Source organism: Rhinopithecus roxellana, chromosome 11, assembly GCF_007565055.1.
Source record: "Rhinopithecus roxellana isolate Shanxi Qingling chromosome 11, ASM756505v1, whole genome shotgun sequence".
NCBI classification, from domain to species: Eukaryota; Metazoa; Chordata; class Mammalia; order Primates; family Cercopithecidae; genus Rhinopithecus; species Rhinopithecus roxellana.
In genome coordinates, this window is record NC_044559.1 from 5,447,190 (window position 1) to 5,469,969 (window position 22,780).

General features: G+C 37.9%; 1 protein-coding gene across 3 annotated transcripts in view; it reads left to right on the plus strand.

Moving 5' to 3' along the window:
* Positions 1–20,990, plus strand: part of WAPL (WAPL cohesin release factor) — an 86,586-nt gene extending 65,596 nt beyond the window's left edge. For all 3 annotated transcript variants that reach the window (XM_030940696.1, XM_030940698.1, XM_030940697.1), the window contains 8 exons: positions 79–155; positions 3,170–3,345; positions 3,665–3,780; positions 4,794–4,958; positions 10,477–10,684; positions 13,541–13,629; positions 18,234–18,329; positions 18,635–20,990. In XM_030940696.1, coding sequence (XP_030796556.1) covers positions 79–155; positions 3,170–3,345; positions 3,665–3,780; positions 4,794–4,958; positions 10,477–10,684; positions 13,541–13,629; positions 18,234–18,329; positions 18,635–18,700 — 993 coding nt within the window. In that variant the 3' untranslated portion in view covers positions 18,701–20,990. The remainder of the gene's footprint in view (positions 1–78; positions 156–3,169; positions 3,346–3,664; positions 3,781–4,793; positions 4,959–10,476; positions 10,685–13,540; positions 13,630–18,233; positions 18,330–18,634) is intronic.
* Positions 20,991–22,780: the final 1,790 nt, after the last annotated feature.

Genomic DNA, 22,780 nt, shown 5'->3' on the forward strand with positions numbered 1-22,780 from the left:
CCCCAGGCAGAATGTGGTGTTGTGTGAATGAATGAAAGTTTTGGATTGCCACAGTTATCTCATATTCTTCCCTTTTAGGTAACTGTGCATAATCCCGAAAATCAAAGCTACTTGATAGCATATAAAGATTCCCAACTTATTGTTTCATCAGCTAAGTAAGTTTTTTGTTTATTAGTTAACAGTTAACATTATTACTTATTTTAAACATTTGGCTTGATCGTAAATGAAAGAAATTTGGATTAGCTTCCTCTGTGAAGTACTCTGTTGAGTTCTATGAATCAGTTCACATTGTGTAACAAAAGTTTGAAGAGTACAGATTTTGGACTCAAAATGAAGATGTGGATTCCAATTTGATAATTTCAGCTGTATCACTTTTGTAATATACAAACCAAGCTCTTTACAAGGGGGGATAATAATTGTGTCTAACCCACCTAGGATTTTTATTACAATTTAAAATATGTGTATATTAAAAATACATATAAAAACATTTTTAAAATTTAAATGACTTTAAAAGTATCTTTTGTATCTTATTTGTGATACATGTTAATGAGTTAAATTAGTTAATATGCAAAGCCTAGAACAGTACTTGGCATATAGTAAATACTAAGCATTTTTCCTCATTCTGGTTTTAAATGGAGTTTTCTAGCCCTCTTCTTCTGCACTTTATTTAAACCTGTTTTTTCATATCTGTATGTAGCTTCTTCCATTCCACATTTCTTTCTTCCCACGTTTCATCACAATTAGGCTAATGCTGTCACCTCTGCGCAGGTAAAATTCCCAAGTATGTCTCCAGTCCTGGTTTTATCTTATTACAGCAGCCTCTTCCTGATATCTCTGTCCTAGTTCTTGATATCTGCCCTAGTTCTCTGGCTTTTAGCCTATCCAGAACAATACCACTTGGAGTTAACTTTCTCCAAATTGCTACTTTGAAAAAAGTTTTAATTTCTCAAATGTCTGATTCCTTATTGTCTTTAGATATATGTACAACTTTCTTATTGAAGTCAGCCTTATCAAAGGCCCATTGCAGTCTTACTCTAGTTTATCTGTTTTTTAACCTCTTATTTTGGAGGAATTCAAATATAAATAGTGTAATAAACTGTAATGTATACATTATCAATCATGGCCAGTCTGGTTTCCATCTATAACCCCATCCATTCCCTCTCCTGTATTATTTGAAACATATCCAGATATTATTTCATCCATAAATACTTCAGTACATAAGGTCTGAAAGAAAAGGACTCTTTTAAAAAATATAACCTCAATGCCATTTGCATACCACACATTATTAGTTGCCTACTATTTTATGTTTAGGCAATATTCTAATTTTCAATAGTCTCAAATTTTTAGTCTCAATAGATTTTCTTAATCTGTAGGTTTTTAAAATCTCCCTTTTTGTCTTGGATTTGTACATTTTGTATCTTTCATTTGTATATTTTATTTATCTTTATTTTATTTATTTTTTTTTCTGAGCCCCGGCTGGAGTACAGTGGCATGATCTTGGTTCACTGCAACCCCCGCCTCCGAGGTTCATGCAATTCTCCTGCCTCAGCCTTCCGAGTAGCTGGGACAACAGGTGTGCGCCACCATACCCAGCTAATTTTTGTATTTTTAGCAGAGACGGGGTTTCACCATGTTGACCAGGCTGGTCTCAGGTGATCTGCCCGCCTCAGCCTCCCAAAGTGTTGGGATTACAGACGTGAGCCACTGTGCCTGGCCTATTTTATATACATTTAGCACCTTTTTTTTTTTTTTTAAATAGATACAGGGTCTTGCTGTGTTGTCCTGACTGGTCTCAAACTTGTGGGCTCAAGTGATTCTTCTGCCTTGACCTCCCAAAGTGTTGGGATTACAGGCATGAGCCACTGTGCCTTGCCTATATTTAGTGCTCTTACCGCATGCATTCTGGTTGTTTGCTACCATGTTTTTACCCTTCCTTACCAAAGATTATTGAAGTTAAATGTTTCAGGTTTCATTTTCTTTTTTAAATTGACAAGAAAAATTGTATATATTGTTTCTGATTTAAAAATATCTCTTGTGTATACTTCATAACCTCTGACAAGTACCTTGTAAAAGGAAGTATTTCATATGACAGATGCTCTTTCGTTGTGATTAGGAAAATCAGGCCACATGTCTTGGAAGTGGCAGTAGAGGTCAGAATTGAGTGTTTGTAAAAGAGCACTTATCTCTAGGTTTTTAAGCTTTTCAGCAGAAACCATAATCAATTCAGAGATAGCTTACAGAAAGATTAAATAACATATGCTGAACCTCCTTTTATCTTCAAAGCCCGAGTTTAGCCCAGTCTAAAAACAGTTGAGTTACCAATGACAGTATGGTAATCCTGACCAGCATTCAATACCAGAAGAACAAATTATTTTAGGTTAGACGTGAAGAACACCTTCCTGACCAAGTGGTTGTAAAATATTAAGAACTTTCACAGAATTTCCTCAGTATGTTTTAAAGGGCAACTAGGCATAGATTAGATACGGTTTCTAATTTTGTGTGTTATATAATGCATGAAGAATCAACTGATAGAGGCAGCTTACTTGGTTTGTATTAAACATAAAAATAGTGGACTTGGTGATTTAAACAGTGTCTTTAGAAATACTAGATCCATTTAGGAATTATATTTCCTTGTTATTTGGGGTAGAATCTTAAGAATCCTTGGATGTAACTCATCCCCTTGGATAACTGTCAAGGAGACATGTCAGTTTGAATGAACTTAAATTAAAAAATAATGATTTATATTGTCACGTTGGTAGTTAAGATAATAAAAATAATGATTTACTCTAATGCATATGAAATATTTAATACTTGTGTTTACTTTAACATTTGTTATGTAGTTATAACATTTACTACCTCAGAAGTGTCTTTAATCATTTGCACTGTTTGAGAAAGGGTTGTTGTCCGTCTCTTATATTGGAGAGATCAATAACATGCAAGACAATTTGGAAATAAAGAGATTATTAGTGGTAAATGTAGATAGTACAGTTATAAACTTCTGCCATGAGTTTTTAATTTTAACATTCCTTGGATAATTTTTTTTAAGGTATCAGGTTTTTCCAAAATAAAGTGAAATTTCATCCGATAGCCTTTAGGTTCAAGTAAATAGAAATTTGCTGTGTACCTATTATTATTTACTATAATAGTCTATATTTTATTTCCTTTTAAGAGCATTACAGCATTGTGAAGAACTGATTCAACAGTACAACCGTGCTGAGGACAGCATATGCTTAGCTGACAGTAAGCCTCTGCCTCACCAGAATGTAACTAACCATGTAGGCAAAGCAGTGGAGGACTGCATGAGGGCCATCATTGGGGTGTTGCTCAATTTAACTAATGATAATGGTAAGATTTTTTCCATTTCTTTCTCATTGAAAGATGTATATTGCATGTGAAAACAAGTTATTTTTGTTTCTCCTTTTCTTAGGATAGTGATTTTTTAATTTGTCATAATGTACTTGACTTATTCATGTGTAGGTTTAAATTGCTTTTAAGAGTTGGTATTTTTAGAAGCCTAGTAACTTAACCTGGAAGTATCAACAGTATGTTTCAATAGAGAAATGACTGTACAATTCCAAGTTAATGTCCATGTTAATAAATCTCCATTATTAGTGTTCTAAGGAAGAATCAATAACCACTTTCCTATATCCATTTCTTATTTCAGAGTGGGGCAGCACCAAAACAGGAGAGCAGGACGGTCTCATAGGCACAGCACTGAACTGTGTGCTTCAGGTTCCAAAGTACCTACCTCAGGAGCAGAGATTTGATATTCGAGTGCTGGTAAGTGGAAATGACTTTTTCAGAAATGAGTATCATATCTAGTAAGGTGTGCAAAATGTTAACCTTAGTTTGGGTTTAAGAACTAACCCTTTAATATATTTTGGGTTTTTTTCATGAATTTCCTTAAGAACATACTTTTTTTTTTTTTTTTTTTTGGAGATGGAATCTACAGTGGCATCATCTTGGCTCACTGCAACCTCCGCCTCCCTGTTTCAAGCAGTCTTCCTGCCTCAGCCTTCCAGGTGCTGGGACTATAGGCGTGTGCCACCATGCCTGACTCATTTTTGTATTTTTAGTAGAGACGGGGTTTTGCCATGTTGCCTAGGCTGGTCTCAAACTCCTGGCCTCAAGCGATCTTCCCGCCTCCACCTCCCAAAGTGGTGGGATTACAGGTATGAGCCACTGCGGCTGGCTGAATGTACTTCTTATTGTGCAAAAGAAAGCCATGAAAGACCCTATGTAAACATAAAAAGTACAAAAGCTAAAAGTGGCGGTTAAAAGTTAAAGGAATGATTCTTTGGGAAAATTGGTGTTTTGTTTTTGTTTTTTTTTTTGTTTTTGAGACAGAGTCTTACTCACCCTCTTTCCCAGGCTGGAGTGCAGTGACACAATCTTGGCTCACTGCAACCTCCATCTCCTGGGTTCAAGCGATTCTCCTGCCTCAGCCTCCCAAGTAGGTGGGGTTACAGGCATCCAACACCACAGCTGGCTTGTTTTTGTATTTTTAGTAGAGATGGGGTTTCCCCATGTTTGTCAGGTTGGTCTTGAATTCCTGGCCTCAAGTGATCCACCCACCTTGGCCACCCAAAGTGCTGGAATTACAGGCGTGAGCCACTGTGCCCGGTCTTTTTGCTTTTTTTTTCTTTTTGTCCTTTCATACTACTGGTTTTTAGTCATTTTGTAGATGGTAGAACATTGATATTCAGCTTTTTAGCTACCAGTAAAAATTGTGTATATTGTGTTTGTTTTAAGTACTCATCTCTGATAATATGTGTCTTTTAAAATTTTTGAAGGGCTTAGGTCTGCTGATAAATCTAGTGGAGTATAGTGCTCGGAATCGGCACTGTCTTGTCAACATGGAAACATCGTGTTCTTTTGATTCTTCCATCTGTAGTGGAGAAGGGGATGGTAGTTTAAGGATAGCTGGACAAGTTCATGCTGTTCAGGCTTTAGTGCAGGTAAGCAACCACTTAAAAACAAACTCATAACTGCAGTTTGTTGGATTTGTCCAATTTCTTTTATCAATTCCACCTTTTACCTCCTTTTCTTCCCCACCTGTCGCTGGCCCCGTCTGCCCATCCTCCAGCCTTTTTAGTTAGAACTCCTGAAGTGTGTCTCTGCTAGGGTCGAAAGGGACTGTTTTACACCTGACCAATTTTTAAATATTCACAGCGTCTAGGGTGAAAGCTTATTTTAAACCAGAATTTGTAACCAATTAAAAATGTGGTACATGGTGGTGCACGCCTATAATCCTAGCACTTTGGGAGGCCAAGGCAGGTGGATCACTTGAGGTCAGGAGTTCAAGACCAGCCTGACCAATATGGTGAAACCTCATCTCTACTAAAAATACAAAAATTAGCCAGGCATGGTGGCATGCACCTGTAATCCCAGCTACTCAGGAGGCTGAGGCAGGAGAATCACTTGAACTGAGGAGGTGGAGGTTGCAGTGAGCCAAAGTGGCACGTCACTATACTCCAGCCTGGACAACAGAGGAGGACTCTGTTTCAAAAAAAAAAAAAAAAAAAAAAAAAAAGTGTTGTGATTTCTCTGTAGATCAGTATACTGCTTAGAATGCATTCTTACTTTATTCTGCTGATTTTTCTCAACTGTTATAATCACGCCTTAAGCATTGTTACCAAAAAGCAGAGACAAAGGCACATTTGTTTTATTAATCAAATTGGGTGCGGTGCGGTGGCTCACACCTGTAATCCCAGCACTTTGGGAGACTGAGGTGGGGAGGGTCACTTGAGTCCAGGAGTTCAATACCAGCCTGGGCAACATAGTGAGCTCCCATCTCTGTTTAAAAAAAAAAAAAAAAAGTCAAGAATCCAGGCCCATCTCATCCACTTCATGTCCTCTAATATTTATTTACTCGTCTGATCTGTGTCCAGAACTTGTTTGACCTTATAGGCCATAGAAAGTTAGAAGTCCTTTGTCACCTGTTCCCTTACCCAGTCTGGAAAGGACAGAGTAGCTGAGCATGGGAAATCATGAATGACAATGTTTCTTTGAACCATTTAAAGTCATTTTTCATTATCCTCTTTTGTTCTCTATTATGTGTGATTGAATGTTGACTGTAGATAAGAGGTAGTTAATCCCTAGGATTTTCTTCTTAGTTTCAGGATACTCAGTCTTGACTAGCCTTGAAATTTTAGTTTATTTAAAATACAAAATTAAATGTGAAACTAGTGATAAATTTTCATTACTTATCAATAACAGTAATAGTAAATGGTAGTAGTAATTTACTAACAATAATTGGTAATAGACTACTTTTAGTCTCCAGATACCATTTAGAGATTTCATTTAATGCAAAAACCATTTTAAAATATTTGGCACCTCTCGCTTTGATCCCATCGACACATTTATTTTTCTGCTAAATGAAGCATTTCTTGACCAGGCTAGGTAGCTCACACCTGTAATCCCAGCACTTTGGGAGGCCAAGGTGGGTAGATTGTTTGAGCTCAGGAATTTGAGACCAGCATGGGCAACATAGTGAGAATCCTGTCTGTACAAAAAGTAAAATAGTTGATCGAGTGTGGTGGTGCATGCTCATAGTACCAGCTACTTGGGAGGCTGAAGTGAGAGGATTGCTTGGGCCCAGGAGTTTGAAGTTGCAGTGAGCTGTAATTACAGCACTGTGTTCCAGCCTGGGCAACAGAGTGAGACCATGTCTCAATAACGTTTTAAAAAAGTATTTTTTTTCTGTACAGTTGACTTGTTTTTAAACTTTCTATTTCAAAATAGTTATAGACTCACAGGAAGTTACAAAAATAGTACAAAGAATCCCATTTACCCTTTACCTAACTTCCTCAAATGGTGACATCTTAATAACTGTAGTACCATAGCAAAACCAAGAAATTGACATTGGTACATCACTGTTAACTGCACTTTAGACCTTACTTAGTTTTACCATTTTTCATCTGCATTCATTTATGTTTGTGTGTAACATTTGTACCTCTGTTCAGTTTTATTACATGTATAATGTACTCACTACTACATTGAGGTATAGAACCATCACCATAAAAGAATTCCCTTGTGCTGCTCACTGTACAGCCTACCGCCCTCCCTGTCTCCTAGCTACCACCAACCTGTTTTCCATCTTTTTTCATCTCATTTTATTTTTTTCTATCATTCTAGTCCCTTTCTTTTAAAAATTGACTTTTCTTCAAATGGAACCTAGAAATGAATAAAAACTTACCGTCAGCCGCCTCACGAGCTGTGTTTGAAGGCACAGATGATAGGTCTGCATTATTCACATAATAGGGGTTCATTTGCAGAAGCCACCCCCACACCCTAGGAGACCCCTGTTGGTGAGTTGTTTCAGGGATAGTCTCAAATTTTCCTACTGTGTCTAATTGACCTGGGAATATCACTTCCAGTATTCCTCTTTTGCACTTAGTGTTGTGGAAGCTTCTTGTCCTTCAGGGTGTCATCCTGTATCTTCTCTGGCTTTCTTTTATCTGCTATGGTTTATGGTTTGTCATTTTTAAATCAGTTTAAAGTTTTTGTTTTTCAACTGTAATACCTTTTGGGTGGTGGGTTCTGTTACTCATTTTAGAAAATTGTGCTGCCTTGTACTCACATCAGTTATCTTAAAGTATCAAGAAATGGCTCTTAATTCTGTTATTCAAAGATAGAGTGGAAAATTCCATGTTCATATTTGTATCTTTTATGCTACTGGTAACATTGGTCTGAATCCAGTAATTTTCAAATTACGTATCTTTTCAATAATGTTGTATAAATGGAATCTTACAGGTAGTTCTGATTACTGACATGAACTTTCCTCTTTCTAGCTGTTCTTACCTATTTATGGATCTGTTTATTTTTTAAAAACCAAACATAATTCACATACATAGTGGGGAAAAAAAAAGTCAGATCCAGAAAGGTTTAAACTCCACAAATGTATTTCCTAAAACATTACCATTTGTAACTTTTGTGTTTGTCCTGAGAAATTAGTGTTTGTGCATATATCAAAATAAATATGGAGGCCAGACATGGTGGCCCATGACTGTAATCTGTAATCCCAACACTTGGGGAGTCTGAGGTAGGCAGATTGCTTGAGCCCAGGAATTTGAGCCTGGCCTAGGCAACATGGCAAAATTATGTCTCTACTAAAAATTAAAAAATTAGCCAAGTATGGTGGCATATGCCTATAGTCCCAGCTATTTGGAAGGCTGAGGTGGGAGAATCACTTGAGCCCAGGAAGTCGAGGCTTCAGTGAGCCATGATCCTGCCACTGTACTCCAGCCTGGTCAATGGGAGTGAGACCCTGTCCGAAAAGTAAATAAAAAATAAATGTGCAATGTGTTTTATATAAATGGACTCTTACTGTACATAGTGTTTAGTCTATACCCGCTCTTTGCTTAATGTGTCTTCCTGAGCTGTTCATGTCAACACACAGGTTTATCACATTCTTTGTAATGACTGCAAACCAGTAGCTTTTTTATTTATACATACATACATGCATAGTAGTCTCACTCTTTTGCCCAGGCTGAAGTACAATGGTCCAGTCACAGCTCACTGCGGCCTTTTCCTCCCAGGCTCAGGTGATCCTTTTACCTCAGCCTCCCAAGTAGCTGGGACTACAGGCACATGCCACCACATTTAGCTAAGTTTTGTATTTTAGAGCTGAAGTCTCACTGTGTTGCCCAGGCTGGTCTCAAACTCTTGCACTCAAGTGATCCTCCTGCCTTGCCTCCTAAAGTGCTAGGATCACAGGCGTTATCCACCATGCCCTGCCTTAATACTTTATTTAACCAAACCTCTACTGATACACTTTTTGATTGTTTTGTGTTCTTTTAAGTTTTATTTTGTTACAAAAATTACAGAAATAAATACCCTAGCATCTAAATCTTAGGCCATACTTTTCTTTTTTTAATTTTTTTTGGAGACAGAGTCTTGCTCTGTCGCCCAGGCTGGAGTGCAGTGGCACCATTTCAACTTACTGCAACCTCAGACTCCCGGGTTCCAGTGATTCTTCTGCCTCAGCCTCCCAAGTATCTGGAATTACAAGCATGCGCCACTATGCCCAGTTAAGTTTTGTATTTTTAGTAGAGGTGGTTTCACTGTGTTGGCCAGGCTTGTCGCGAACTCCTGACTTCAAGTGATCCGCCTGCCTCGGCCTCCCAAAGTGCTAGGATTTACAGGCATGAGCCACCCCGCCTGGCCAGGCCATACAAAGTATGTCTGTGGGCGTAATTTTCTGATTTAGGAATTGTTGTATCAGAATATATTGTACTGTATTTAAAGTTGATATGCCTAACTCCTCCCACCCTCATCACCAAACACATACTTCCTGTGCCCTCAATTTATACTTCCCCCTAAAACTTTTTATGAGTCCCCATTCCTTCATACTCTTGCCAAGATTTTTGCTAGTCTAACAGGTTCCTAGGTATTTTTGGTATTTCCTTAAATGGCATTTTGTACATGTCCAGAAACAGTGATGGTTCATTCTTTTTATTTTTCCAAAGCCCTTGCTGTGTTTAGCTTCCTTTTTTGGCCTTTTCAAAAGCAGTCATCCTTGAAGTTATGTCTTCAGAGTAACCCACAACAACTTAGTTCTTTCTGAAGTCATAAGTAGGAGTCCATTATTCTCTTCTCATACATTTTTATCTCAGGGCTTGAAAATTATTGGGAAACCCAAAGAACTTTTGTTGTTTATATGTGCTTTATCTATTTATATTTATTGAATTAGAAATTAAAACTGGGAGACATTACATTAGCTGTTAGGGCAGTGACATAATCACATGGCATGTAGATTCCAAAACTCCACTGTACACTCAGTGAAAGAAGAAAGAAGTCAGCAGACCTCTTAATATTATTATGAGTGTAATTTTGACCTCCTATACTCCCTGATAGGGTCTTAAGGATCCACAGGGATTCTTAGACCAGTTTTGAGAATTGCTGTTCTCTATAAAGGTTAACTTTTATTTTCTGAAAGATATTATCTTATATAATCTCTCTTTGAAGTTTATATACCACTCTTCTGTATACTCAACAAATCTTTGGGGTCTACTTGGCATTTGATTTTCAGGCAATTCTTTTAGTAACTTGGAGCATTTCCCAAATCATGTCAGTGTTTTCTGTGTGTCAGTACTATACCAGCACAGGGAAAATAAAGTAAGTGATGGCAAGGAATTTAGCATATTCCCCTTTGACTTAAGAATTTTCCAATTTTGTATTTTTTTGCTTGAATTTCTTGTATTATGCAAATTAAGGGAAATTATTGAGACTCATTCTTGCAAGCAACCTGCGTCATTAGTAGATGACTTCATTGAATCTTAGCAGCATTTATACTTTTGTTTTGGCTTTCAGTAGGATGTAGAGCAAAAGCTTTTACTTATACTCATCTCTTTTTACCACATAACCATCTTAGAGTTAGTGATACATTTAAAAGCAACTATAACTTTATATTTACATATATGCATATTGATTGGCGATCTCTTTTTAATGATCTTCAAAAATAATTTTTATCAGCTATTCCTTGAGCGAGAGCGGGCAGCCCAGCTAGCAGAAAGTAAAACAGATGAGTTGATCAAAGATGCTCCCACCACTCAGCATGATAAGAGTGGAGAGTGGCAAGAAACAAGTGGAGAAATACAGTGGGTATCAACTGAAAAGACTGATGGTACAGAAGAGAAACATAAGAAGGAGGAGGAGGATGAAGAACTTGACCTCAATAAAGGTATATTTACTTTGAATGGTGTACATTGAAGATAGTGGTTTGATTTTGTTTTTTCCTTCAAACCATTTTAATTCGCAGATTGTCTTAATCTGGCTATTACTTGAGGATCTCTCTCGTTCAATCCAGACAAGCTTTGATACTTGAGTGCTTGAGTAGTTCTCCCACAGTGAGGAAGGTGCATGCCAATGGCAGGCATGCTAGTGACAGGAAAGATCCAGTTAAATCACTCTTCCTTCCGGGGCCCTCCTTTCCTTTGCTCATCTGTGAAGAGACACATAGGAGACATAATAGGATTTTTTCAGTTTTCAGTTTTTGAGATTGTTTTTTCAGCTTCACTGTAAACTTGAAGATCTATTGTCATAAATTATAGTAATAGTTCTCAAAATGTAAGTACTAGAGGGGAAACAGTAAGAAATATACTGTAGGCTGGTGGCTCACACCTGAGCCCAGCACTTTGGGAGGCTGAAGCAGGAGGATTACTTGAGGCTAGGAGTTTGAGACAATCTAGCAAGACCCCATCCCTACGAAAAGTTTAAAAAATTAGCTTGGCATGGTGGCGCAAGCCTGTAATCCTAGGTGCTCAGGAGGCTGAGTTTGGAGGATTGCTTGAGCTGAGGAATTCAAAGTTACAGTGAGCTATGATTGCGCCACTGCACTCTACCCTGGGTGACAGAGTGAGACCCTTTCTCATTTAAAAAAAAAAAAAAAGATACTAGAGGTAATATCTTCACCAGTCATACATTATTGAGTATCTGCTGTTGTCAGAATTTGTGATACAACTTTTGCCATTCATACGAGTTCTGCAGAATAGCCATTTGTAACTTCATATCACTAAGGTTATGATTTAAGTTCAGTCAGCCCTTCATACATGTGGGTTCCACATCCACAGAGTCAGCCAACCACAAATCAAAAATATTTGGGGAAGAAAAAACACAGGTTAATAAATAATATAACAGCTATTTACATAACATTTACATTGTATTAGGTATCATAAGTAATCTAGAAATGATTTACAGTATGCCAGAGGATGTGTGTGACTTATATGCAAATACTGCACCCTTTCCTATCAGAGATTTGAGCATACTCCAGTTTTGGTATTGGAGAGTGCTGGCATCCTGGAACCAATCCCCCCTCGGATGCAGAGGGACGACCGTAATGTGTTCAATTTTACATCACTAGGAAGCAAGCTGCCGCAATATGTCATTCTGAGCCTTTTCTCCTTCTATTACTCCCACTTCTCCACAAATCTGATACCATTAGTTCTAATATTGTAATACTTTTCTTTTCCTTTTTCTCAGTTACTAGGTTTTGATGCTTTTCTTTTTTTGGCATAATAACAGTTTTGGTTTTTTAGCAGTCTTTTAAAAAGTTACAGCTTTATTGAGATAGAATTCACAGACTGTACAATTCATCCTTTAAAAGTGAGTAATTCAGTAGTTTTTCATATATTCACAAGGTTGTGCTGCCATCACCACTAATTCCAAATATTGTTTTTATCACCACTAAAGGAACCCCATACCCATTAGCAGCCATCACCCCTATTTTCCCGTCCTCCCTGGGCACTGGCAGCCACTAATCTACTTTCTGTGTCTATGGATTTGCCTGTTTTGGACATTCCATTTAAAAAAGAATCATACAATATGTGGCCTTTTATGACTGGCTTCTTTCAGCCAGCAGAATGTTTTCAAAGTTATCCGTGATACAGTATTTGTTAATACTGTATTCCTTAGACAAATAATATTCCGTAATACTGTTATACCATAGTTTATCCATTTGTTTACTGGTGGACATATGAGTGGTTTCTGCTTTTTAGCTTTTTGAAGTTATCTACAAGTTTTTTTGTAGACATTTTCATTTCTTTTGGATTTATACCTAGGATTTGGAATTGTTGGATTGTTTATAACTGTGTGTTTAACATTCTAAGAAAATGCCAAATTGTTTTCCAGTGTGGCTGCACTATTTTACATTACCATCAGCAATGTATGAAAGTTCCAAGTTACTTGTATTGTAAAATAAAATTTTTAGTCATCCTAGTGGGCGTGAAATGATATCTCATTGTGGTTTGATTTGCAGTTCCCTGGTGATTAATGCTGCTGACCATCTTTTTAATGTGCTCATTGGCCATTTGTGTATCTTGTTTGAAGAAATCTCTAAGTCCTCTGCCCAGTGTGGTGGGTTTTTGTTTTTGTTGTTTTGGAGACAGAGTGTTGCTCTGTCGCCCAGGCTGGAGAGCAGTGGCACAATCAGGGCTTACTGTAGCCTTGACTTCCCAGGCTCAAACAATCCTCCCACCTCAGCCTTGCAAGTAGCTGGGGACTACAGTCATGCACCACCACACCCATTTAAGGTTTTTTAATTTTAGTGGAGAGGAGCTCTCACCATGTTGCCCAGGCTGGTCTCAAACTCCTGAGCTCAAGTGATCCTCCCGCCTCAGCCTTCAAAAGTACTGGGATTATAGGTGTGAGCCACCATGCCTGGGCCCTTTGCCCAGTTTTAATTGGGTTGTTTTTGTTGTTGAGTTGTTAAGAATTTTTTTATATGTTCTGGATACTTGACCCTTATCAAGTTCATGATTTGCAAATATATTCTCTCATTCTGTGGATTATCTTTTCAGTTTGTTAATTGTGTCTTTTGTAACACAAAAATTTTAACTAAAAGTTTTATGGTTTCAGCTCTTCTTTTGGATCCCTTTTTCATTTTGATTTACTTTTTGTTAAGTTGTGGATATCCAGTTGTCCTAGCATCATTTGTTGATTTGTAGCTGTTTTGAAGTAAAGATAACTAACAGAATGGTTGGTTTTGTAAGGTTTGTGTTAATTAATATACTGTTACAATTCTTTACTTCAACTCTCTCAGCCCTTCAGCATGCCGGCAAACACATGGAGGATTGCATTGTGGCCTCCTACACAGCACTACTTCTTGGGTGTCTCTGCCAGGAAAGTCCAGTAAGTACATAGTTCAGTGATGTTTTATGTATCTTTGAAAGATTCCAATGTAACAGCTTCATACCTTTACCTGTTTCACTTACTTATTTCTTCAGTGTTTCCCCCTTAATGTCCAACTTATTCCACAAAGGCTATTGGCTGGTTATAGGGTTGTTTAAACTGTTTGTTTTCTATGGAGGAAAAATGGCAAGAAAATGTGTTAACATTTCCAGTAGTTTTATTTAAATTACCTAAATAGTTTTAAAGTAAAAACTTTTGTACAGTCTCTATTGGAAAGGGAATATGTAGCATTTTTTACATGCTAATCCTTTCCAATATAGGTTTTATTAAGTAAGGCTTGGAGTGGAGTAAATTAAATTGATTTTCACTTTTTAAAAAGTGAAATAAAGTTGATCTTTATGGCTTTGTTAGAAAGGATTTGACGGTCAGAGTTAGGCTATTAAAGATATAAGAAAAAGCAGTTCTGGAAAACAAGCTAGTCAGTGCTTTAATCTAATGAAAAAGGAAGAATTACATGCATGAAATCAAATTAAAAATCAAGATAGTGTATAATATTAAAAACTTTTAAATACTTGTTGAGATTTTTAAGGTACGTCCCAAAGGTCAGAATACATTAGGTCTAATGAAAAAGCTCTTGTGGCTGGGTGTGGTGGCTCATGCCTGTAATCTCAGCACTTTGGGAGGCCGAGATGGGCAGATCACTTGAGGTTAGGAGTTCGAGACCAGCCTTGCCAACATGGTGGAACCATGTCTCTACTAAAAATATAAAAATTTGCTGGGTGTGGTGGCGCACACCTCTAATCGCAGCTGCTCGGGAGGCTGAGGCGCAAGAGTTGAATTGCTTGAATCCTGGAGGCGGAGTTTGCAGTGAGCCAAGATCACGCCACTGCACTTCAGCCTGAGCTTCAGAGTGAGACTGTTTCAAAAAAATAAATAAGAAAAGAAAAGGCTCTTGTTTGATGGATGAATATGTTCAGATGCCTTTGGTTGGAGTAAAAGAAGGGATAGTGTGAAACCTGTACTCATCTGGCTTAAACAAGATGGCAGAGTCTAATTTGGGTGATGTCAGTGCCTCACTGAGGTCATCAGAGACTCGGATCATTTCTGTCTTTATTGTTTTTCTGTATTTTTTTGTAGAGACAGGGTTTCACCATGTTGCCCTGGCTTGTCTCGAACTCCTGGGCTTAAGTGATCCTCCTGCCTTGGTTTTTCAAAGTGCTGTAATTATAGGTGTGAGCCACAGCGCTCACCCCATTTCTGTCTTTAAACTGCTGTCCTCCACATGTTGTCCTTTGCTGGCTCTCATGGTCCCATGCTAAGCTAGGTGTCTCATCAAATTAAATAATGCCTAGCAGTAATAGGTGCCTCTTCCTCTAGATTCTTTTTTTTTTCCACAGGTACATTGGCTAGAAATACATATCTTTTTAAGACAACTGTTTGTTTATTTCCCTTTGGGACCCCATGCCACTCTAACCCCTCACCAGGTAGACTTCCTTATCTTGGCCAGCACTGGGTCACAATGCTTTTGTCTGAACCAGTTGCTGGCCAGGAACATGGGATTACTGTGAGTGGATTAGATCATCAGGATTCACTTTGGAGAAATACGAATGTCTAGACAATCAGGCTGAGTCAGCCCGAAAGTGGAAGGTAATGACTACGGGGATAGTCTGCTGCCTTGGGAAAAACAAAGATGAGGAGTAAAACTGTTGATGAAGGGGACGGCAGAATCATTGTGAGTGTTCTCTTTAAGATGGGGGGTTGGGCGTAGGTAGATTATTGTAAAGCCAGGGTTTGAAATGGAAGGCAGATTGTTTTCTAGGAGCAAGGGCATTGAGGGAGCAAGAAAGAGTGGAGACCTATAGAGCTGGGGGTTAGTTTCAGTAGGAAGCAGGGGCCATCTCATTTTGAAGCTGGAGGACTGGAAGAACAAGAGTAATGATAAATGCATGGCTTCATTTGAGCAGGAACTCATGCTGGCTCCTTGTACTTAGGCCCATCTACCCAGCCATGTTTCCTTATTTTTGCCATCTAATTATTTGTATTGCCTTTTTTTTTTCACTTTCTGTATCTAAGTCCTGTGTGTTTTTTCTGAATCCATCTTGTCCATCTCTTCCATACTTATATTTTAACCAACCTAAATACACCAGCCCACTGTGTGTGGCCCCTTTGGATACCACCCATTTCAGGATCAAGACCAAAGTTCTCATCGTGGCTCTGGAGGCCCCGCAAGATCTTTATATCCCTTTTTCTTGTTTGCAGTGACAAGATTTTAAGAGCAAATCAGAAACACATCACACACAGGAGAGGAGGAAGAGGCAGGCCTCAAAAGCAATGAAAATAATATTTAAATGTAAAGATTTTTAGATGCTCTGTTTTGTACACACTATAGGTTTAGTCATATTTCAGTCATATTCTTTCTTACATAATCGTTCTTGAAATTGTGTTATTACCACATGTGATTTATCTTGGGTCATCTTTCCTATGCTAATTCCTATTTGTGTTTGCCTGTATCTATCTTGTCTCTAAAGAGAGAATGTTCTTAAGTTATAGGCAATGTTGTGAATTCATAGAGCCCCAGATTTGTTTGTTGCCTTGGAGATTATGATTAACACCAAAAAGCTAGCTGATACCACAAAATGTAAAGGAAGTTTGGTTTGCCTAATGTGTAAGTGAAAGAGATAGACAAGAAAGCATGTGGTTGTTGCAGCAAATGCCGCTGTGTGGTCTGATCCCGTTTTCACTTGCCCTTCATGACTTCTCACTTTGCATCTGGTGCATTGCAGTGGTCAGTCTTCTCATTGCTCTTCCTGCTTTCTTGCCCCTCCATTCCTGGGACATTGCACATTGCCACCAGAGCTAACTTACTTCAGAGCACTTGCTGATCACATAGCTCCTTGCCCAGTCTTCCTTGGCTCACAGCCAATAAGGGGACTAATGACTGTTTAGTGTTGCAAGACCCTGGACTTAAGACTGCTTCTCCAATTTCCAAACTTACATACCCACTGGATACTTTTAGAATTTTTCGAATAGGCCACGCTGTATCACGCCTTTTCTTTTTGTACCTGCTATACTCTGTTAAAAAATGCGGTCACTGTCCCTCCCATTGCCTCAGAAATGCTGTATGTTATGTTCTGTAGTGTGTTGATAGAGAAGGATTTGATTTGGATTGAGGGACTTTCATCCAAAACATAGGAGCTAATCATATATTCTCTATTATAGAGGTGTACTTTTCTACTGAGCAGTTCTCCAGAGACACTTTAGCCACCACTCTGCCCACTACTGTGATAGCTTTTGGTGGGAGGATCAGTTTGAATGTGTGTAACTGATCCCTTCAACACATGAGTACTTCAGCAGTTTTTTGATTAGATCTTTTCTGAAGCTGTATTCATCTCATTATTTTGCTGCTTTCTAATTTTGCAAGTCCCCTGGCATGGGAATAGAAAAAAGGGGGTGGGTAGTGGCAAATTTCTGAAGAGAAATATGTCGTCTCTCCTTTTTTGCCCCCGCTAACAAAAGTCAAATTGGAAGTTTTTGTGTGTTTTATTGTTGTTTGGTTGGTTTTGTTTAACCCTTTACCTTGTGTCCCCAAACTTGGGACAGTATACTTTCTTTTGCTCCTTACTACAGGTGAACCTTCCTAAAAGGTTTTTTCTTTTTATTCTCCCTAAAACATTTAAAGCATTCTTTAATGTAATGAAATAGTTTTTAAAGCAGGTTGTGTAATGTTTTCCATGTAACAGATTGGTTTATATATAGTTTGGCTGCTTCTTGCTAATAATGAAGGGTTTTCTCTCCTGATACTGTCTGAGAATCTATCGTAGGTGAGGTTAGATTACCTTTGGAAAGATGCTTCTAGTTAATTTCTGTCCTGTGTAATTAGTTGAATTCATCTGTGAAGCATGTGAATTTTTCTTTCATCTTTTTCATTTCATGAGCAGCTTTGTGAGTACATTCTCAAGTCTAAAGTCCTCACTCTCTTCTCCTGTTCCTCCGGGGCCCCCAATGAAGCATACATATACATTAAACAGTGCAGTTTGTTATTTCAGGCCTTTTTCTTTGCATTTATGAAAGTAGGTCAGCATGCTGCCTCACGCCTGTAATTCCAGCACTTTGGGAGGCCAAGGTGCATGGATTACTTGTGTCCAGGAGCTTGAGACCAGCCTGGCCAACATGATGAAACCCCATCTCTACTAAAAATACAAAAATTAGCCAGGTGTGGTGGCACGTGCCTATAATCCCAGCTACCCGGGAGGCTGAGGCATGGGAATTGCTTTGAACCCAGGAGGTGGAGGTTGCAGTGAGCTGAGATTGCACCATTGCACTCCATCCTGGGTGACAGAGTGACTGTTTCATTAAAAAAAAGAAAGTAAATGTGTACACAAATGTTTCTTTGTAGCTTTTGCCAACTTTACCTTTCTCCTTTCTTTCTGGGGGTGTGATAGGAAATTGACAGCACACAGAATGAGTGTGGAAAGAGAATAACCACGTGTTCCAAGGATCTTAAAAATTTACACCGAGATGTGTGTCAAAACCAACAACATTGTACGAGGTACAGTCTCATGTTTTCTGCCAGCTGACCAATATGTCTTGCTCTGTTTCCTCAGATCAATGTAACCACTGTGCGGGAATATCTGCCAGAAGGAGACTTTTCAATAATGACAGAGATGCTCAAAAAATTTTTGAGCTTCATGAATCTCACTGTAAGTAGCTTTTATGATTTTAAATTTAAGTATAATACATTGACAGTAGACATAAAAATACTATGGCCATAGTAAGTGGGAGCAAAAAGGGATTTTCTTCTAATTTTAATAATTGTGTTCTGTTTCTTCAAGGTAATTATTGCATGTTATGGCAAATAACTGTTTATCAAATCCACAATTTAATCTCGGTGTACTTTGATTTGTAGTGTTCAGTTTAGTAAATCTAGAGGCAAACTTTTATTTATACTTCTTAAAATCTGTTAAATATTAACTGTTACTTCCTTTCGCCTTCATCCCCCTTTCAGTGTGCTGTTGGAACAACTGGCCAGAAATCTATCTCTAGAGTGATTGAATATTTGGAACATTGCTAGCTGCTTTACCTTTGCTTCAGGTGCTCGGTAATGCTGGAGCTATCCTTAGACAAAGAAAAGTCAAGTTATGAAAGAAATCCTTGAAGATGTACCAAGAACATTCATCAGTATCATTCGTGTTTGGATTTTTAAGGCCACCTGATTTCTTCGTCATGCATTCGGCATTTGCTAAATGACAGTTACTACATCAATCTGCAACTATCAAAAATGAGGGAAAAGGTTCAGGCTGTTAACAATTCCATGCAGTATTTAAATACATTTACTTTGGCAGAGTTTATACCCTCCCCTTGTTTTCTTGCTTTATTCTGGGCAAGTTTGAAGGGGAAAATTTGTGCTGCTGTTAGTGCAACTGCTGTGTATGTTGAGCCACTGTTGTCATGCCAGCCAGGTGCAAAGGCAGCTTAGCTACTGAGGTAGCGAATGTTCTGAGGACATTCTAGACAACAGCTTAGTTCCTTTTTCAGGCTCATTTGCTTTTGCTTTTTTGTTGAATGATTCCAATCGTAAATAAAGCTTTTAATAATTTTGTGAATTTTTTGGTTGTTGTTCCCTGAACTACTGTCTATATTTAAAATTAGATGGAATCCAAAGATACATGGGATTAATAGTATATTTTTTTATTCTTGATTAGGTTTGGGTTATTGAACTACTTTTTACTTTTGAGACCACAACCATATTCAATATCATACCGTAATGTGTCATGCTGTAGACACAAGAAAAACAACAGTTTGAGGGAATATTGTATAAGATGATGTGCCCTGTTAAAGGAAGAGGCAAAATAGTCAAACCCAGAGTAGTTTACACTTAATGCTAGAGAGGCTCTTGAAACATTATTAGGTTTTGAGGAAAGACTCTCTAGATATATTTTCTAATGTTCAGTACAATAAATATAAGGAAGCTAAAACACCAATGTGGAATTCATGTTTTCAGATAACATGTATATTCTTCTATAGAGTGACAGGATCAATTGCATAAGCGCAAAGCCTTAAATTGCTGGTTTAGAGAAGACCCTTTTTTCATTCAGATCCTTTGTTCATAGAGCGGTTATTTGAAAAACAGTTATGGAACACAAAACATTTTATAGATTTAATGTCATAACATGGCAAATTTTTCTTGTATTTTTCAGACCACTGGTTGTACTTTTTTTTTTCTTTTCCTTTTTTATTGATTGGGCCTGAATACAGGCTTTCTAGAGATCTTTTTCATTAATACTTTAAATACTTTCAGGTAGTACACATCATGTTTCTTCATTGGATTTGTAAAACTTGAAGCCATAAAAATATTAGTTTGGTGTGTATTGGGGAAAATAGCTAAAAGTCTAATTTTTACCCATTTAGACTTTGTTATTTCCTTGTATAAAGTGACAAATCGGGGCTCTTGTATCAGTGCCAGCTGTAATGTTTTTAAATGCAGTGGCTGCCTTCTATTGTCTTCCTATTTTTGATAATGCAGATTGTTGGGAAATCTATAAGGAAGTAACTGATTCCAGGCAAATTGTTTTCTTTCTTCTACCCACCCCGACCCCTACCCATCACCTTTTAAGAACATACTACGCCAGTGTAACGTGGGAACCATTGAGATTGTATTTGCCCTGAGTATTAAAGCTAGCTTAGCAAAATACTTTTAAAAACATATTGGTAAATGATACCCATAAAATTAAATTAGTTTTATTTTAAAATGCAAAATACATTGATATTTATTAATCATTGGATTTAGGGAAAGGGACAGATTTTTGGTGAACCTGACTTGTGGCAGATGGTAAGGAATATTATAAAACATTTGGATGAGAACAATCAGGGCGAACTACATTTTTCTGTTACACTGGTAATCATTTGAAAATTGATTTACCTCAGTGTTTAACAGTTTTTTGTTTTGTTTTGTTTTTTAAATAATAACTAATTATCAAGCACTGATAGAGATGCAGATTTTGGTGGGGGGAGGTGGTGGGGGAGATAATCACTTCACCAACTGCAGTGCATTTGTGTGTTTTTAACCCTCAGAGAACTCTGCATTTTAGGGTACTTGAGGCTGACTTGCAAATTAACTAAAAGTTTTAAAGTAACCTTTTTTTCCATTGTAAATATTTCTGTAAATACTACCAATTGGAAATTAGAACAGTAGAGTACTTTTCTGAATCCAATCCTATTTTTATTTTATACAGTATTTCTCAGCTGTGATCTTTGGAGCAAAAGCCAACGGCAGGAAAAATAGTTTGTACCAGTTTCATGAAGTATGTCTTTGGGTTTTTGTAAATAATTTTAACTCAAATAAAATTGCTACTTTCAATACACATGTTGTCTTTAACATAAGTCTATTGGAGGACAAAAGTGTCACAAACTTCATATATAGCTGACTCTAATGGGAAATACACTATCACTTAACACACATTTAACCAATTTTTGTTAAATATTTTATTTCTACATGTTTTTAATAATACTTATCTGAATATAATGTGAACTCAACAACTCAGGCCAATTAGGGACTGGATTTTCACTTAGGCCCTTGACATACTTACTGTTGTGATTTAGGTATTTTTTGCTCCTATGAGTATGATCCAGGACTTATTTGCTTCTGAGGTTTTACACTGCTTTTTAGTTTTTTTAGTTTAAGTTTTCTTCTTAATTGTCAGTCCTTAGGCCTCCTGCATTTACAAGTAGATTCCTCAACCTCTCCTTTACTGCTTTTAGCCACAAAACTAAATTGAAGGATCTCTCCTGGGAGTTTCCATCTACTCTCCCCACTTAAACATGAGTATATAAGAGTGGTTTCAGGATGCAGGCTATGGATATAGAAAGACAAATCACACATGAAATTTGAATCCTTTTTCTGATACATGTTTATTGACTTTGAGTAAATTCTTGGACCATTAAGCTTGTTTCCTCAAAACAGGAAAAGTAGGGATAGTACCTATCGTGGTTGTGAAAATTAAGTCAGTACATGTGAAGCATTAGCACAACGTTCTAAACTTAGGATGACCGGGCACAGTGCCTCACACCTGTAATCCCAGCACTTTTGGGAGGCTGAGGTGGGCAGATCACTTGAGGTCAGGAGTTCAAGACCAGCATGGCCAACATGGTGAAACTGGTCTCTAATAAAAATACAAAAATTGGCCAGGCATGGTGATGCACACTTGTAATCCCAGCTATTTGGAAGGCTGAGGCAGGAGAATTGCTTGAACTCAGGAGGCGGAGGTTGCACTAAGCTAAGATCGTACCACTGCACTCCAACTTGGGAAACAGAGCAAGATGCCGTCTGAAAAAATAAAAAGTAACCTTAACTTGGCAATGGTAGCTTTTATCGTCTCACTGTTTTCTATCAGGAAGGTGAAATGCTCTAAACAATGGGGTAGCATATTGTTATATTACTGAGGTCAGTGGGGCTTGGGTTACTTTAACAGCAACTCTACAATTGCTGTTTTCAAATTGATCTTGTTAATATCTTGTTCATGATTAATAAGGAGGGAATTGAACAAACTTCAGTATTAAAGTATTTCAAGCATGGTGGTGGGGCGCGGTGGCTCATGTCTGTAATCCCAGCACTTAGGGAGGCCGAGGTGGGTGGATCACGAGGTCAAGAAATCGAGACCATCCTGGCCAACATGGTGGAAACCGTGTCTCTACTAAAAATACAAAAATTAGCTGGGCGTGATTGCGCATACCTGTAGTCTCAGCTACTTGGGAGGCTGAGGCAGTAGAATCGCTTGAACCCGGAAGGCGGAGGTTGCAGTGAGCCAAGATCGCACCACTGCATTCCAGCCTGGGCGACAGAGCGAGACTCCATCTCAAAAGTATTTTAAGCGTGTCCTTCAGGTTTTTTCTTGGATGTAGAACGGATTGAAAGAGGCTTGCACAATTCCCTGTCATGGTCTCCTGACATTGGATGTGTAGATGAATAACTTTATGGATAATGTCTTTGAACAAAGAATTTGAATAAATACTGAGTGTTTTGGTCAAACCTCTTTCCCTGTTTAACCTGTGTGTGCAGTTTGAATACTCCAAATGCCATGTACTGGCTTAAGGAGCCAGTTGAGTTTATAAAACCACATCTGTATACTGCCTAGTTGTTAGTTATAAGAAGCTG